The 18,037-nt window shown below is 32.0% G+C and overlaps 1 protein-coding gene across 1 annotated transcript; it reads left to right on the plus strand.

Annotated features, from left to right (window-relative positions):
• Positions 1-83: 83 nt before the first annotated feature.
• LOC143082933 (translation machinery-associated protein 7-like) lies at positions 84-13,474 on the plus strand. The gene is made up of 4 exons (XM_076258969.1): positions 84-228; positions 10,524-10,579; positions 12,040-12,127; positions 12,995-13,474. The coding sequence occupies exons 1-4, from the start codon at positions 213-215 to the stop codon at positions 13,027-13,029; spliced, it is 195 nt and encodes a 64-aa protein (XP_076115084.1). The 5' UTR covers positions 84-212; the 3' UTR covers positions 13,030-13,474.
• The last annotated feature ends 4,563 nt before the right edge of the window (positions 13,475-18,037 follow it).

Consider the following 18,037-nt stretch of genomic DNA (forward strand, 5'->3'; position numbering starts at 1 on the left):
TATTCTTATTCTGCAATTGATAAGTAATGTTGAAAATAACACAAAAATATACAGTGCATTTTTATAATTCAAGAAATAACGTTAAATATCATTGCTTAAAATTCGTTTTTTAATTTTATTACAAAATAGTTCTATTTTCGAGACACACGTGAAAGATTCACAACATTTAAAATTTCTGGTTTAATCCAGTGTTCAGGCATAAACTAACAAAGATGTCAGGAAGAGAAGGTTCGTATATTTTTAAATTTTTGATATCATAGTTTAACCAATATGTAATTTTTTTAAGAAATGTAAGACAAGAAAGAAACCCGTAACGACATTTAAAAAAATGACCTATGTATGAAAAATATGGCTCATAAAAGCTCTACCACATTGAAAGGAAATAGTATTGATCTGTTGATTACAGGTCCTATGATGAGGTTAACATGTATATTGCAAGTTTTTGATCTGATAAGCTTTGATGAGGGTGGTAAATTTATTATCATTATGTGGGTACCTTCATAACGAATAATGGGGGGGGTGGGGGGGGATCATCATATTCACAAGTTGATTTTTTTGTCAATAACAATTCTTAGAAAATAAATTTCCATGATCACGGATCACGAAAATATAAAAAAAAAATAATCTAGAAAAACGGATCACAATAGCAAAAATGCGCTGATCACAAAGAACGAAAATAACTAATCAGGCACCTCAATAATGTTAAAACAATCTTGCTGAATGACGTTGGTCATTTTTGTTCCACTTCAATTAAAATGTAGACTTTTTAAGAAAAATTGATTGAATTTAGACAAATCACTTTAACTTTTTCTCCAAAAATAACAATAGTTAATTGAGTACATGTACATGTATCTACTGACTAAAGATTTGCTGTAAATTTTAACCAAGTTGACCCTAACCATAGGCATCATGCTATAGCTCAAGAATTCTAGACAGTTCGGCACCCAGACAAATTGGTACCCGGACAAATCGGCACCTACCATAGACAAATCGATCACTGAAAGAAAGTGTTAATAGACAGCAATTATGTTTGAGTGTTATTTATTTGTCTCCTGCACTATTTATTGTCAATATTGTACATTGTTTCTTCGAATATGTATCTTATTAAGTGGTTTATTCCTTTTAGTTATTTGTTCGGCACCCAGACAAATCTTTGAATATGTATCTTATTAAGTGGTTTATTCCTTTTAGTTATTTGTTTGTGCACAAGACTGTACTGCAGCTTAGTCATTTTGATAGGTGTATTATTTGTGTGAATTCTTTTTCCTGAAACAATGAACATCCTGACTTTATAGATTTCACCACACATGTACTTGGAATGTGCATGTACTAGTTTTAATGTAATCCATAATTCTGTTACCATTGTATCCAAAATCAATAAAACACATGTAGAATATTAATAATATTTATTTATTATATCTATTATATATTACAACTGTATATTCAACAGTTTATGCATACATATAATAAATGTAATAAATATTAAATAATAATAGATAATAATAAATAAGCTTTATTTAGAGTCGGCAAAGTATTTTTTAACCAACAAACAAAATATTTATAACAATACAACACATAATACACAGCACAAAATGAAGCACTAAAAGCATGGTTCATGGTTGTAATAAGCATGATAAACTAGGTCAAAAGCATACTATAGGTATGAACACAAAGGTTAAATACTGAAATCATAACATAACATATATACAAGCACTATAATTAAGTCTTAACACTCAAAGTCACTTTGGTGGTGGTCCGTAAACACTGGCACACTCCTTAAGGAGTCTAGACGCGGAAATGCTGTTGTTGCAGTACTCGTCCCACAAAGCAAAAAGACGGCCCTGGGTCTGTCTACTCTGTTTGCGCTGGTACCGTTGGAGCTTGCCTTCAGACACTAACTTAAGCTGTAGAGGAATATCGGACACTTCCTTAAACAGTTCGGTAACCAAGGAATAGAAAGGCACTGGTCCTCTGGTGCATACTCTGGTGTTGACACTGTTATGCCATCCCTCGACATCATTGTTGGTACGAATGGAGGACATGAAAACACACCAGTAGTCTATGTCAAACACACTGTTACGTATCCACGTGACCTATAGTTGTTAATGTTTGTGTCATTTTGGTCTTTTGTGGATAGTTGTCTCATTGGCAATCATACTACATCTTCTTTTTTATATGCAGTATAGGATATGCTAATTGTTGAAGGCCGTAAAATGAGTATATGTTAAAATTATCTGATGTTTCATAATTTGATAATATAAATAAATATATACCTTAACTGTGTAGTTGAAGCCATCTGAGTCGCACAGTTTACGTTTGCCCCGGTTGCTGCCTTCTTCAATGGTTTGGTAGTGGACTGTTGGGTCATCTTCTGGGATGTCACCTACAATGTATAGACTCATCTGCTATGGAATCTTCTTGTACTTGCTCTGGGATGTCAAATGAACAGTCTACAACTATCGAAGGGTCTTCATCAATAATCTGCAATAAAACACATCATTGAATACATGTACATGAATTAAATATGAATATGAATTGAAAATCAGAATATCGTAACATAAATATATTCATATATTTACCACATTATTTGTGTATGTGCCTGTACCAAGTCAGGAGCCTGTAATTTGTCGTTTGTTTATGTGTTACATATTTATTTTTCGTTCATTTTTGTCGAGCCTTCGACTTTAGTCGAAAAAGCGAGACTAAGCGATCCTACATTCCGTCGTCGTCGGCGGCGTCCACAAATATTCACTCTGTGGTTAAAGTTTTTGAAATTTTAATAACTTTCTTAAACTATACTGAATTTCTACCAAACTTGGACAGAAGCTTGTTTATGATCATAAGAAAGTATCCAGAAGTAAATTTTGTAAAAATAAAATTCCATTTTTTCCGTATTTTACTTATAAATGGACTTAGTTTTTCTGCGAGGAAACATTACATTCACTCTGTGGTTAAAGTTTTTAAAATTTTAATAACTTTCATAAACTATCCTTGATTTGTACCAAACTTGAACAGAAGCTTGTTTATGATCATAAGATAGTATCAAGAAGAAAATTTTGTAAAAATAAATTTCCACTTTTCCGTATTTTACTTATGAATGGACTTAGTTTTTTTGCCAGAAACAAAACATTCACTCTGTGGTTTCAGTTTTTAAATTTTTATACGCCCGTCGTCTTTTAGACGGGACGTATTATGGTATACCGTTGTCCGTCCGTCCGTCGTCCACTAACTCAAAAACACTTTCACCAATTTCCATGAAACTTCAGTGAATTGTTTATATCTATTGACGTAAGCTCCCTTTCGTTTTTTTTTAATTTCAGATTTTAAGTTTTGGATTTATGGGGATTTATTCATAAAAAAGGGGGGATTTTCAACACTTCGGACAATAACTCAAAAAGGCTTTCACCAATGTCCATGAAACTTTGGTGAATTGTTTATATCTTTTGATGTAAGCTCCCTTTCAATTTTTATAAATTTCAGATTTTAAGTTTTGGATTTATGGGGCTTTATTCATAAAAAAATTTGTAAGGGTTCCGCGGAACCCAGTGTCTCGCCTACTTTTGCTGTTAATCGCAGACTCAAAAAATGAGGAAAAACATCAATAAAAATTTCCCTCTCGATACTGTCTTTTGATTGAAAGAAGTTTGGTAAAAAATCCAGGATAGTTTATGAATCTAATAAATGTTGTATAAACTTTAACTGCAGACTGTATGTAATGTTAACTGGAAGAAAAACTAAGTCCATTGATAAGTAAAATACGGAAAAAGTGAATTTTTTTTTTACAAAATTTACTTCTGAATAATATCTTATGATCAGAAACAAGCTTCTGTCTAAGTTTGGTAGAAATCCAGGATAGTTTAAGAACATTATAAAAATTTTAAAAACTTAAACCACAGAGTGAATGTTTTGTTTCTGGCAAAAAAACTAAATCCATTTATAAGTAAAATACGGAAAAGTGGAAATTTATTTTTACAAAATTTTCTTCTTGATACTATCTTATGATTATAAACAAGCTTCTGTCCAAGTTTGGTACAAATCAAGGATAGTTTATGAAAGTTATTAAAATTTTAAAAACTTTAACCACAGAGTGAATGTAATGTTTCCTCGCAGAAAAACTAAGTCCATTTATAAGTAAAATACGGAAAAGTGGAAATTTATTTTTACAAAATTTTCTTCTTGATACTATCTTATGATTATAAACAAGCTTCTGTCCAAGTTTGGTACAAATCAAGGATAGTTTATGAAAGTTATTAAAATTTTAAAAACTTTAACCACAGAGTGAATGTAATGTTTCCTTGCAGAAAAACAAAGTCCATTTATAAGTAAAATACGGAAAAAATGGAATTTTATTTTTACAAAATTTACTTCTAGATACTTTCTTATGATCATAAACAAGCTTCTGTCCAAGTTTGGTAGAAATTCAGTATAGTTTAAGAAAGTTATTAAAATTTCAAAAACTTTAACCACAGAGTGAATATTTGTGGACGCCGCCGACGACGACGACGCCGACGCCGACGGAATGTAGGATCGCTTAGTCTCGCTTTTTCGACTAAAGTCGAAGGCTCGACAAAAAGGGGGATTTTCAACACTTCGGACAATAACTCAAAAAGGCTTTCACCAATGTCCATGAAACTTTGGTGAATTGTTTATATCTATTGATGTAAGCTCCCTTTCAATTTTTATAAATTTCAGATTTTAAGTTTTGGATTTATGGGGCTTTATTCATAAAAAAAGGGGGGATTTTCAACACTTCGGACAATAACTCAAAAAGGCTTTCACCAATGTCCATGAAACTTTGGTGAATTGTTTATATCTATTGATGTAAGCTCCCTTTCAATTTTTATAAATTTCAGATTTTACATTTCCGTGTTATGAATTTTTATGCTTATAAAAGGGGGGATTTTCCAATTTTGGGACAATAACTAACACTTTCACAAAATTTTATGCAACTGTGATAAATTGTTTAAATCTATTGACATAAGCTCCCTTTCCATTTTTATAAATTTTAGATTTTACGTTTTCTTAAGTAATGAATTTTTATACTTAAAAAAGGGGGATTTTATGAAACTTTGGTGAATATATTAATGTAACATCCCTTTTGATTTGTATATATATTTCTAGTTGATCATATAAATTCATTTAAAGCATAAAAGACAAGTTAAAAGAGCAACGGGCGTATCATGCGCTCAAGCGCAGCCCTTTATTATAATTTTCTTAAACTATCCTGGATTTCTATCAAACTTAGACAAAAGCTTGTTTCTGATCATAAGATATTATTTAGAAGTAAATTTTGTAAAAAAAAAAATCACTTTTTCCGTATTTTTCTTATAAATGGACTTACTTTTTTCTTCCAGTTAACATTACATACAGTCTGCAGTTAAAGTTTATAAAACATTTATTAGATTCATAAACTATCCTGGATTTTTTACCAAACTTGGAAGCTTCTTTCAATCAAAACACAGTATCGAGAGGGAAATTTTTATTCATGTTTTTCCTCATTTTTGTTGAATCTGTGATTAACAGCAAAAGTAGGCGAGACACTGGGTTCTGCGGAACCCTTACAAATTTTTTTTACATAAATAAGGCCGTTAGTTTTCTCGTTTGAATTGTTTTACATTGTCTTATCGAGGCCTATATACATAAATAAGAATTAATATAAAAATATAATGTTAAAACATATATTTGTAATTATTATGAAAAAAAGGTTTACCTCAGTGCATGTGACACACTTCCACTCTAGTTGAGCATGGTCTTTTACAACCTGTCTGTACTGATCTCTTGAAACACCTAAAACACAAAATCATTGTCAATCAAACTACATATTTTATATGTATTGTAAATTGTACTTTATTTCATATCGTTATATGTATTAAATTCAGACTGTCAGAGTTAAAAATTACCAATCAGTTAAAAATTCCCAATCAGGTTAATTCAATTATCTGGCTACTAATCCAATTAATTATTATATGTTAATTAGCTTGTTCTGGCTCGTGGCAATAGATAACTGTCAATACACAGGAACTATATAATATAATATACTTTAAGTTTAAATGTAAATTGCAAACACAATATACAAAAGTCACAAAACACTTACAATACTCTAAAAAGGTGTTTAACAAGTCCGGTTAATATTAATAATATATCATAAGAATATATTATACATGTACGTATATAGATAAATGACCATTGTGGACCTTATTTTTTTCTATTTCATCGATTTTTATATTTTTATTGGGATCTAGAACAGTTTTAATTTTAAAGCTTTAGTCAAGCAGATTAGAATATGGATAATTGGTTTTAATTGCATTTATAAGGGTATTTCTAATATTACTATTTATTCAGCAGGTTTCCCTTTACTCCCTTAAGTACAAATGCTATTAGCTCTATCAGAGATTGGCTACAGTAGTATGGAAATGAAAAGTATGCAAGGAGAATTTTAGTTATGATAATCTATAATAATTAAAAATATTTAAAAGCCACTTACCACTGTTGCATGTTCTATGTTGCCACTTTTGACAGCCATCACATTGCAAAGCTTCTTGTCTAGGGTGCACAACATTTTGGCACTGTATACAACTGTCGTCTGACATTGTGTAAGAAAGAGTATCCCAGAAGTGTTGACCTTTATATACGTTTCTAGGTATTTACTCATTATGGCTTGCACACGCTGTTATGTTTATGGCTTTTAATATTAAAACAATAAAATATTGTTTTCAAGTATTGTGTTGTCTTAACAGATGTAAGGATCAAACGAGAACACAAGCTGCAAACACAAGCTATACACTTTTCATCTCTATTGAGGAATTGTTAGATTTAAACAAAAAATACTGATTAATGCATAACTACAATTAATTATGATTTAATTATGATTCAATTTAATAATGTTTATTCAAACAACAACGATCAACAACATATCTAACAATCAATTATGATTTAATTAAATTATGTTTATTCGTACATAATCATTAAGAGTTTAATTAAATGATGATTATTCTTTTTGTAATGCATATTTTATATACAAATTATAATATCTTTGCAACAATTCTTTAATTTTTGATAATAAATTTATTTTTAAAAACGAGGTGCCGGATTGTCTTGGTGCCGATTTGTGGGATACGAAATGTCCAAAATGGGTGCCGAAATGTCTTCGGACTTGGGTGCCGATATGTCTTGTTATCATAGCTGAAAACAACCATTTGATGCCTGATTGTAAAGGGCATTCATACCCTTTGTAATGTCTGTGAAAACCACTTGGACGGTCAATAAGACTGTCTATAATCCAGACCAAGTATAAAATTACAGTTTTGATGAACAAATTGAAATGATTAATCAAGAAAAATACTCCTGGCACCTCAAATAGTATCAAATGACTGACAATTATTTATTAACAAAAAATAGATTTTTGAAAATTTAGGCATGACATGGTCAAATATATATAATATAGCAGCGATCATCTAGGAGAAGAAATTGATACTTAATAGCAAACACACTTTACCAATACTATACGTATGTTCATAGTATACAGAAACACGAAAATAATGGAATTTAACAGAAAAAAATTAACAGACTTTGGAAACAAGGGAGAGGGCTTAAACTGTTTCCAAGTACCTATGAATTTTGTTACCTTTTTCTGAAATTCTCCAGATATGAAATCTTTTGCTGAAATTCTCCAGAAACAAAATCTCACAAGTTCAACATGTATAAATGCCCGCGATTTCACAGGTGTCTTCTAGTTAGTAATATTGTAGTATGTTTTTCTCTTTAAGAAGAGGATTTTAATTTAAAAAGCTTATTCACTATGCTCAATATCACACTCTTTTAAATGTGTTAAATGTTTGAATGATGAACAATTGGTTTTTGGTATATCACAAGTAACATGCAGTTTGGCTTATAATTTCATATGCCAGACACTCATTCTGTCTACATATGACTTACAATGTATCAATGATGCTCAGATCAAAATAGTTATAAAGCCAAACAAGTATTAAGTTAAAGAGCATTGAGAACAAAATTTAAAGAGTTGTGCCAAATACAGCTAAGCTAATCTACAAAAAATGTATGCCTGGGATAAGAAAATATTTGGCATCAAATATGTTGTTTTCTCTCTGAAAAAAGGAGAGAAAAACAATGTACATGTAGCTGTCTTTTGATTTGGTTTAATATTACAATGTATGTGGTTCACATGTAATATGTAACTTTTTTATTGGGCATATTGCAATCAATTTTTTATACGACCGCAAAAATTTTAATTTTTTGGTCGTATATTGCTATCACGTTGGCGTCATCGTCCTGCGTCGTCCGAATACTTTTAGTTTTCGCACTCTAACTTTAGTAAAAGTGAATAGAAATCAATGAAATTTTAACACAAGGTTTATGACCACAAAAGGAAGGTTGGGATTGATTTTGGGAGTTTTGGTCCCAACATTTTAGGAATAAGGGGCCAAAAAGGGCCCAAATAAGCATTTTCTTGGTTTTCGCACTATAACTTTAGTTTAAGTGAATAGAAATCTATGAAATTTTGACACAAGGTTAATGACCACAAAAGGACGGTTGGGATTGATTTTGGGAGTTTTGGTTCCAACAGTTTAGGAATTAGGGGCCAACAAAGGGCCCAAATAAGCATTATTCTTGGTTTTCGCACAATAACTTTAGTATAAGTAAATAGAAATCAATAAAATTTAAACACAAGGTTTATGACCACAAAAGGAAGGTTGGGATTGATTTTTGGAGTTGAGGTCACAACAGTTTATGAATTAGGGGCCAAAAAGGGGCCCAAATAAGCATTATTTTTGGTTTTTGCACCATAACTTTAGTATAAGTAAATAGAAATCTATGAAATTTAAACACAAGGTTTATGACCATAAAAGGAAGGTTGGGTTTGATTTTGGGAGTTTTGGTCCCAACAGTTTAGTAATAAGGGGCCCAAAGGGTCCAAAATTGAACTTGGTGTGATTTCATCAAAAATTGAATAATTGGGGTTCTTTGATATGCCGAATCTAACTACATGTATGTATGTAGATTCTTAATTTTTGGTCCCGTTTTCAAATTGGTCTACATTAAGGTCCAAAGGGTCCAAAATTAAACTTAGTTTGATTTTAACAAAAATTGAATCCTTGGGGTTCTTTGATATGCTGAATTTAAAAATGTACTTAGATTTTTAATTATTGGCCTAGTTTTCAAGTTGGTCCAAATGGGGGTCCAAAATTAAACTTTGTTTGATTTCATCAAAAATTGAATAAATGGGTTCTTTGATATGCCAAATCTAACTGTGTATGTAGATTCTTAATTTTTGGTCCAGTTTTCAAATTGGTCTACATTAAGGTCCAAAGTGTCCAAAATTAAACTAAGTTTGATTTTAACAAAAATTAAATTCTTGGGCTTATTTGATATGCTTTATCTAAACATGTACTTTGATTTTTGATTATGGGCCCAGTTTTCAAGTTGGTCCAAATCAGGATTCCATATCAAGTATTGTGCAATAGCAAGAAATTTTCAATTTCACAGTATTGCACAATAGCAAGAAATATCTAATTGCACAATATTGTGCAATAGCAATTAATTTTCAATTGGAGTTATCTTTCTTTGTATAGAATAGTAGTTGATAATATATGTTGGAAATTTGCCAGACATGACTATGATGTCATTTTCTATTTTTATTGGCCAATAACTTTATGTAAATAACTTCATTGGAAATTTGCCAATATAAAATGTTGCTGATGAAGCTTTTTTTCCTTATCTTATCTAAAATGTTTATAGATAATGTATGTTGGACATTTGCCAGACATGACTATGATGTCATTTTCTATTTTTATTTGCCAATAACTTTATGTAAATAACTTCATTGGAAATTTGCCAACATCAAATGTTGCTGATGAAGTTTTTTTTATTGTTTTATACAATAAACAATGTATATTCACTTTTACTACCAACCAATCTTTACCATTCAGTGATAACAAGCACTTTATTTTACATTTTAATATTTTATGATGTATTTAAAAGAGTAGTTATTGTTGCAAACTCCATTAGAAATTTGAATTGATATCAGTTTTGGAAAAAGGGAAATGGGGATGTGAAAAAAAAGGGGGGTGGTTAAATTTTTCTCATTTCAGATTTCATAAATAAAAAGAAAATTTCTTCAAACATTTTTTTGAGAGGATTAATATTCAACAGCATAGTGAATTGCTCAAAGGCAAAAAAAAAATTTTAAGTTCATTAGACCACATTCATTCTGTGTCAGACTATTTAATTTTAGATTTAAATAAGTTTGAAGAAGAAATCTTTAATTGATTTGTAAAATCTTGACATTTGTTTTGTGTAAAAAAAACCATGTAATGTCAAAAATTTAATCACAATCCAAATTCAGAGCTGTATCACGCTTGAATGTTTTGTCCATACTTGCCCCAACTGTTCAGGGTTCGACCTCTGCGGTCGTATAAAGCTGCGCCCTGCGGAGCACCTGTTTTTTTTATCAAATATTCTCTTCACATATGAAGTAAATTCTTTACTAATTTTGTTTTTTACAGGTGGTAAGAAGAAGCCCTTGAAGGCACCAAAGAAAGAAAGAGGAGATATGGATGAGGTATTTTGTTTATGTCTATGTAGTAAAATTTGTGTGCATCATAGTTGTCAGCATGATCAGTTTCACAAAAAATCTTACAATTAAAACGATCATAAGTCATGAACAATTCAAATTCATTATAATTAGGATCAACTTTTTGTCAACAGATTTTCCTGAAACTGAACACACATTTGATCACATGATCAAAATGATCAGTAATCAAAACATTGATTTAGATTTTTATATTGAACTTTTGAAATATGAAGAAAGAAATACCGTTAACTCTCGTTGTCTCGAACTCGGATGAGTCGAAGTTTTCACGTGGTCTCGAATTTTGTTCAATATAAATGTATGTATATCGACTCCTGATGAGTCGAAATTTCGGTTGAGTCAAACTAAATTTACAGTCCCAAGGTTAACAAAAGCATTCAAAATTCATCATTTATCTCGAACTAATACAAATATGTCAAAACATGACCTCCGGGATTTAAATGGATTGAAGAGTTAATCTGACAATACACGTGTAATTAAATTTCCGGTCACTGACCACTGTAATTGATTTATGACATGCTATTTCCACAAGTGTTTACCTACGATAATCTTTTATAGAATTTTCATAAATAATTAGTGATACATGTTCGTGACAAAGTATTTAAAATGTTTACAAAACAATTAGTCGTGATTTACACTAATGAGCTTGGGTGTGAATAAAGTGAGGATTAAGACTTCCGTTGATGATCACCTAAAACTACTGAATCGGCGTCTTTTATCTTGTATTTTATATTGAAAAGAAAGAGTGAGATGAAAAAAAATAAGAGAAATCTAAATTTTCTAAAATCTCTTGTATCGAGAATAAACAATTTTGTCAACTTTTAAAGACCTAAATAGCTCTTAAGATCGACTCGAAATTACTCCTTCGGATAAAGGCCATAGGAAAAAAATGTAACTGAAACAATTGAATAAGTAAAAATAATTTTATTATAATAATGAAAGACCATCGATCTGATACCAGAATATCGATCCCCTTCCAATATTCATCCGGATTTATTTTAGCTTTACCAAACCAAGAAAGAGTTGTGTCTCTTGGTCTGTCAAACTTCCGGTTTTCGTTTGAGTCGAACTATGTGTATCTCAAATAATTATCTGGTCCGACTGACTTCGAGATAACGAGAGTTGACTGTATATACAAAAATAACAATGTACATGAAAATATCTGCTTAACTATAAGCTTATGCAGCCACACCCATTACATTGTATTAGAACCCTGTAGAAGACATTCTTGCTGACTTCATAGTAATTTTACAAAATTATATATAAACAAAAAGATGTGGTGATTGTATGAATGCCAATCAGATCACTCTCTACTAGAGACCAAATGATTAAGAATGCCCTGAAGCTGAGTTTTATGATACTTTAGTGTCCTCATCACACCTCTGAGTAACATACATGTATATGTGTACTAAATTTTTTTTTCTTCACAGGATGACATGGCATTCAAACAAAAACAGAGAGAAGAACAGAAGAAATTAGCTGAAGCAAAAGCCAAAGCTGGAGGGAAAGGTCCTATGGGTAAGTGAAAGTATCATTATATGTTACATGCATATAAAGGAGGGGTATGTATCTACCTGTACAATTTCTTGACCAACTGAGCTCTCAAAAGTTAAGTGTTAATCATGGAATTGTACAGCTGCTGACCACTGAAATTTGGAAAATTATTTACCTGTTTTGTTTTGGGCAGCGAAGATATGTTTGCTCAATCATAATGCTGAAAAAATTCAACCATTGATTCTATAACACTAAGAACATATATAAGGGTATTTCAGTATTTGCCGATTAATTTAAAATTTTGTAATATGAACTGGATTATGGATAATTATTGCTAGATATCATTTATGATTGTAATCATTGTAAATTTTAAAAATTCTGTAACATGTTTAAATATTGAAATTTATGCCTGTTTTATTGTCCCCCATGTGACATGTTGCAGGGGATATAGATATACTGGACGTCTGTCTGTGTGCATCCAGTCTTGTTAGTGCTCTTGTTATCTAATATTGTCAGATTTTTTTTTATGAAACTTGTATCATAGTTTAAATCTCAGTAATGCTTTATGAGGGTATTGGAACTCTCTTCTCTTTTTTGGAAAAGGAGGTTAGATGGCAAAGGTTCATAAAAAATAAATTGATATTTCCATGGTTGTGTAAAAACGTACAGGAGAAAAATGAAATACATGCATAAAGAGTTTTTTCGTCTGAATTCTGTGTTTTTAAATTTGACAAGTTTACTTTCTTGTCTGCAATTCAGCAACAGACTTAACATCAACTAAAATGTTTATTCAGATTATGAATACAAGTCTTTTTCTTCCTTCAGAAAGAATCGTAAGGACTGCTACATTTTGTATATCTATTAATTTATTTGTTCAAAATATATTTTTAGGGAGCAGTGGAATAAAGAAATCTGGGAAGAAATGACAACGGCTATGGCTACCAATTTTAACTGACTATTTGAATATTGTTACATGATTTCTATTTTCTGTATTATGTGCAATTATATTGACATTATGGTTGTAAAACTATCATTACCATAACTTTCAGTGGTTCTATCTTTTCGCCTGTTTTTTTTTTTAAATTTCAATATGTTCAAAAATCTTGTATCTCGAAATGATATATTTATAACTGATGTTATTTTAAAAGCATATAAATATTAAACATGTTTATTCCTGATGTTTTTACATGATTGTGAGAATTATGTATCATTTAATTGAATTGCTATTTATTGTCATTGTGTTTGAAAAAAGGTTCATATCAATGGTGCTTTGCCAAAATGATATTTTAATCTGAAATGTCTATATTTTCAATATTTTATGATGTTTCAGAGTTGTCAAGAAAAATATTGTTAATAAACATTTTTATAGTTCTTTGATGTTTTGAAAAATATTAATCCTTTCCCATTTTAAGCAAGCCACCATGTGTTGTATGTAGTTGGTTTATTTTTTATGCCTGGTCGATCAGGTTTTGATAGTTGTTTTAGTTTGTTGTGCTATTGTGATATCCAGTTGTTTTGGTTTGTTGTGTTATCCAGTTGTTTTGGTTTGTTGTGTTATCCAGTTGTTTTGGTTTGTTGTGTTATCCAATATAATTTGGGTGATTCCTGTTATCCTTACATCCCTCCTGTTATAAAAATAAGTTGATATGGAATAACTGCCAAACCAACTGTGCGAGGGCTGTATAGCCAGTCAAGGTCGTTAAAAACGTTCATCATCATAATTGCCAATGACCAAGTTTGAATGGAATTTGAGTTCTGACTAGAGTTCCATGTGAAGTAAATAATTTTGGAAGAGTAAGGTCTCTACTGGATTACAGGAAGTACCTGGCCCCTACTCTGGAGATGTTGCCATTCAAATTTGATTAATTGACCTCGTAACAAACAGGATATTGAGTCAATCGTTATGAGCTCTGCCCAAATCCAGGGCTCCCTAGCCAGTAAACTATCCAATCATATTAGGTGTTGTATATGACCATGTCAATCTTATCTTCTTTAGATTTCTATTCGAAAATTGACCTCACCAAAGCTCAAATGATGTGGATGTAAGCAATTATAGTCTACTGCAGAGGCAGATTTAGAGGTGGCCTGGCTTTTCTGGGGAAAATATGGTTGATTATATATGGAATCACTGAAGCATGACCAGAGCAGGCCCGTCTTTGGCAGTCAGTGGGCCCTCACTTCTAAAAGTTTCTGCATCCGCCACTGAACTGTACAGTCTTCAACAATGAGAAAAATTCATTCACTGTAGTTTCCTTGGAAAGGCATCATCATAAAAAATATGTTAAGAATGATCAGATGATGAAGAATATCAAAGAGGATTCAAAGTATTGGACAGCTAGCATACCTTGGATTTATTTATTTTTATGCCCCACCTACGAAAGGAGAGGGGCATTATAAAATTGAGAATGGAAATGGGGAATGTGCCAAAGAGACAACAACCCAACCATAGAGCAGACAACAGCAGAAGGTCACCAACAGGTCTTCAATGCAATGAGAAATTCTTGCACCCGGAGGCGTCCTTCAGCTGGCCCCTAAACAAATATATACTGGTTCAGTGATAATGAACACCATACTAAACTCCAAATTGTACACAAGAAACTAAAAGTTAAAATAATACAAGACTAACAGAGGCTCCTGACTTGGGACAGGCGCAAAAATGCGGCGGGGTGAAACATGTTTGTGAGATCTCAACCCTCCCCCTATACCTCTAGCCAGTGCAGAAAAGTAAACGCATAACAATACGTACATTAAAATTTAGTTCAAGAGAAGTCCGAGTCTGATGTCAGAAGATGTAACCAAAGAAAATAAACAAAATGACAATAATACATAAATAACATCAGACTACTAGCAGTTAACTGACATGCCAGCTCCGGACCTCAATTAAACTGATTGAAAAATTATGTCTTCATCATATGAATATCAGGCACAATCCTCCCCGTGAGGGGTTTAGTATCATACCATCATAACATATATGAGAAGAACATAACCCGTGTCATGCCAACAACTGGTTTATGAATAATAAATGTGTTTAGTTCCGTTGCAAAGACCCTATAAGTGAATCAATATTAACGCCAAAATATGCAATCTTTAATGACCTGACAACAGTATCGTAACTATATCCCTTCTTAATAAGTCTATTTAAAGGTTATGTTTTCTGGTCTGTGCCTCCGTTCGTGCGTCCATTCAGGTTAAAGTTTATGGAGTATGGATATATCTGACATTGTATCACAATGTTCCATATCACAAAAGGAAGGCCAGGGTTGAGTTTGGGTGTTATTGACCCATTCATGCAGGAATTAGGGGCCAAAAAAGGTATAAAAACCAGCTTCTATCTAGTTTCCAGATAATAACTTGTGTTTAAGTGTATGGATCTCTCTGAAATTATACCACAAGTTTCCATACAACAAAGGGATGGTTTAGGGGGGTGGGGGTTATGACTCAAATCATTTAGCGGTTGAACTACTTTAAATATATGTATTGGAAATTTGCCAATAACTTTAGTATTAATAAACTCCATTGGAAATTGCCAATAACTTAAGAATAGGTAAATTTAAATCTTTGAAATTTTAGCACAAGGTTTGAAAACACAAAAGGAAAGTTGGGTATGATTTTGGGGGTTATGATCCCTTTGGTTTAGTAATAAGGGGTGAAAAGGGGCCCAAATAAGCATTTGTCTAGTGTCCAGACAATAACTTGTGGAAGTGTTTAGAATTGCCTGAAATTGTATCACAAGTTTCCACACCACAAAAGGATGTTTAGGAATTAGGGACATCAAAGGGGTAAAACAAGGGTTTTCTGGTTAATGGACAATTACGTTAGCTTTGTTTCTTTACATTTGGTACTCCTTGCTATTTGTTTGCTAGTTCTAGTTTAAATATTTGAAACTGTTTCTAGAAACATCAAATACTGTGATTCAAATACATGAAATAATTAAGAAATAATGATTGATTTACAATTTTTCTCATTTCAGATATTAAAAAGAAAATTTCATCGAATATTTGTTCTGAGGAAATTGATATTCAACAGCAGTGTATTGCTCAGAAGCAAAAAAAAAAAATAATGTTAAGCTCATTAGACCACATTCATTCTGTGTCAGAAACCTATGCTGTGTCAACTATTTAATCACAATCCAAATTCAGAGCTGTAACAAGCTTGAATGTTGTGTCTATACTTGCCCCAACTGTTCAGGGTTCGAACTCGGCGGTCGTATAAAGCTGCGCCTTGCGGAGCATCTGGTTCTGATTAAAGGACAATTTAGACAATATAAACGCAGTGTAAGGGATGTAATGCAATTAAAATTTAAAGAATACTGTTATATATATGTTTGATTACTTGATTACCTTCCTTACACTGCTTGTTTTCAAAAGTTTCAAGAAGAAATCTTCAATTGCACAGTATTGTACAATATAATTGTTAGATCTTTGACCACATTTAGTTTGTGACAAAAACCTAAAGTATGTCAAAAATTTGATCTCAATCCAAATTCAGACAGTATCAAGCTTGACTATTGTGACCAAGTTTGCCCCAACTGTTCAGTGTTCGACCACTGCGGTCGTATAAAGCTCCTGGTTAACTATAAAACAAACTAAGCAACATTAAGATTAGGACATTTTAAAAATTACATGAACCATATGTGTAGCTACATACAGGAGGGCCCCTTGAATCTGTGTCTGAATACGTTACACAAAAAAAACTAAATAGTTGTTATACGACCGCAAAATTTACTAAAAAGGGATGGTTTAGGGGGTAATGGATCAAATCATTAAGCAATTAGGGGCAAACAAAGGAGGGGGAATAGTTTTTTTTTTAGGGGATTTATATTCAACAGCAAAGTGTATTGCTCAAAAGCAAATATTTTTTTTTAAAGTTAATTCATTAGACCACATTCATTCTGTGTCAAAAAACCTTTGCTGTGTGAACTATTTAACACAATCCAAATTCAGAGCTGTATCAAGCTTGAATGTTGTGTCCATACTTGCTGTTGAGGGTAAAACCTCTGCGGTCGTATAAAGCTTTTTTTTCTCATTTCAGATTTCAGAAATTAAATTTCTTCAAATATTTTTTCAGGTTTGGGGTTATATTGCACAAAAGCAAAAAATTGATAAAAATTTAAATCATATAACCAATTTTAAGTTCTTTGACTGCAGTTATTCTGTGTCAGAAATTTAATTACAATCCAAATGCAGATCTGTATCAAGCGCGAATATTGTGTCAATTTTAGCCCCAACTTTTCATGGTTGGACTTCTGCGGTCGTATCCAGCTGCGCTCAGCGAAGCAATTTATTGGTTATGTGTTCTTAGTATCTAACCGCCTCTGTGGTTTCCTGACAGTGCGGGAGGTCTTTGGTTCGAACCAATTTTTTTTGGAGTCAAAATAAAGTGTCCAGGTATGTTGGCAAATATTCCTGCAGAAGTTTACCTTATGAACTAGCACGTCAAAAATCCGACTCAGCTTGACGGTCTTTATATCTAATAACAGGGTTAATATCAACATGTGCTCACCCTGAATATGCATTCAATATTCTACAGGACAATATACATCTATCTCTCATCATCATTATTCTCAGCTGTGGCGGATCCAGATTTTTTTGTTATTAGGGGGGGGCACTAACTGACCTGAGTGGACCCCGCTCCAGTGATTCCCTATAATCAACCAAATTTTGTCCACAAAAGGAGGGTCAACCCAACTCCCTACCCCCTGGATCTGCCTATATGTTCAGTAACTGAAAACTTATACAGTCTGTCCAGTCACGAAATTTTATGAAAGTTGCTGCGGTATTGATCTATCTTAGAGAATAGAAACCCAATCGGATTAAAATTTACAAAACGCAGATTGTTCATGAAATACATATGACCTGATAAACTATGGCACTATAACTTCAGTTTAAGGAATTTCGAATATGATTTTCAAAATCATTCATGACCGAATAATAA

Source organism: Mytilus galloprovincialis, chromosome 1 (assembly GCF_965363235.1).
Source record: "Mytilus galloprovincialis chromosome 1, xbMytGall1.hap1.1, whole genome shotgun sequence".
Taxonomy (NCBI): domain Eukaryota; kingdom Metazoa; phylum Mollusca; class Bivalvia; order Mytilida; family Mytilidae; genus Mytilus; species Mytilus galloprovincialis.

Excerpts from the sequence above, each read along its gene's own strand:
- LOC143082933 (XM_076258969.1), top strand. Across the intron at positions 10,580-12,039 it reads AAAGAGGAGATATGGATGAG|GATGACATGGCATTCAAACA; the intron begins GTATTTTGTTTA and ends TTTTCTTCACAG. Across the intron at positions 12,128-12,994 it reads TGGAGGGAAAGGTCCTATGG|GGAGCAGTGGAATAAAGAAA; the intron begins GTAAGTGAAAGT and ends ATATATTTTTAG.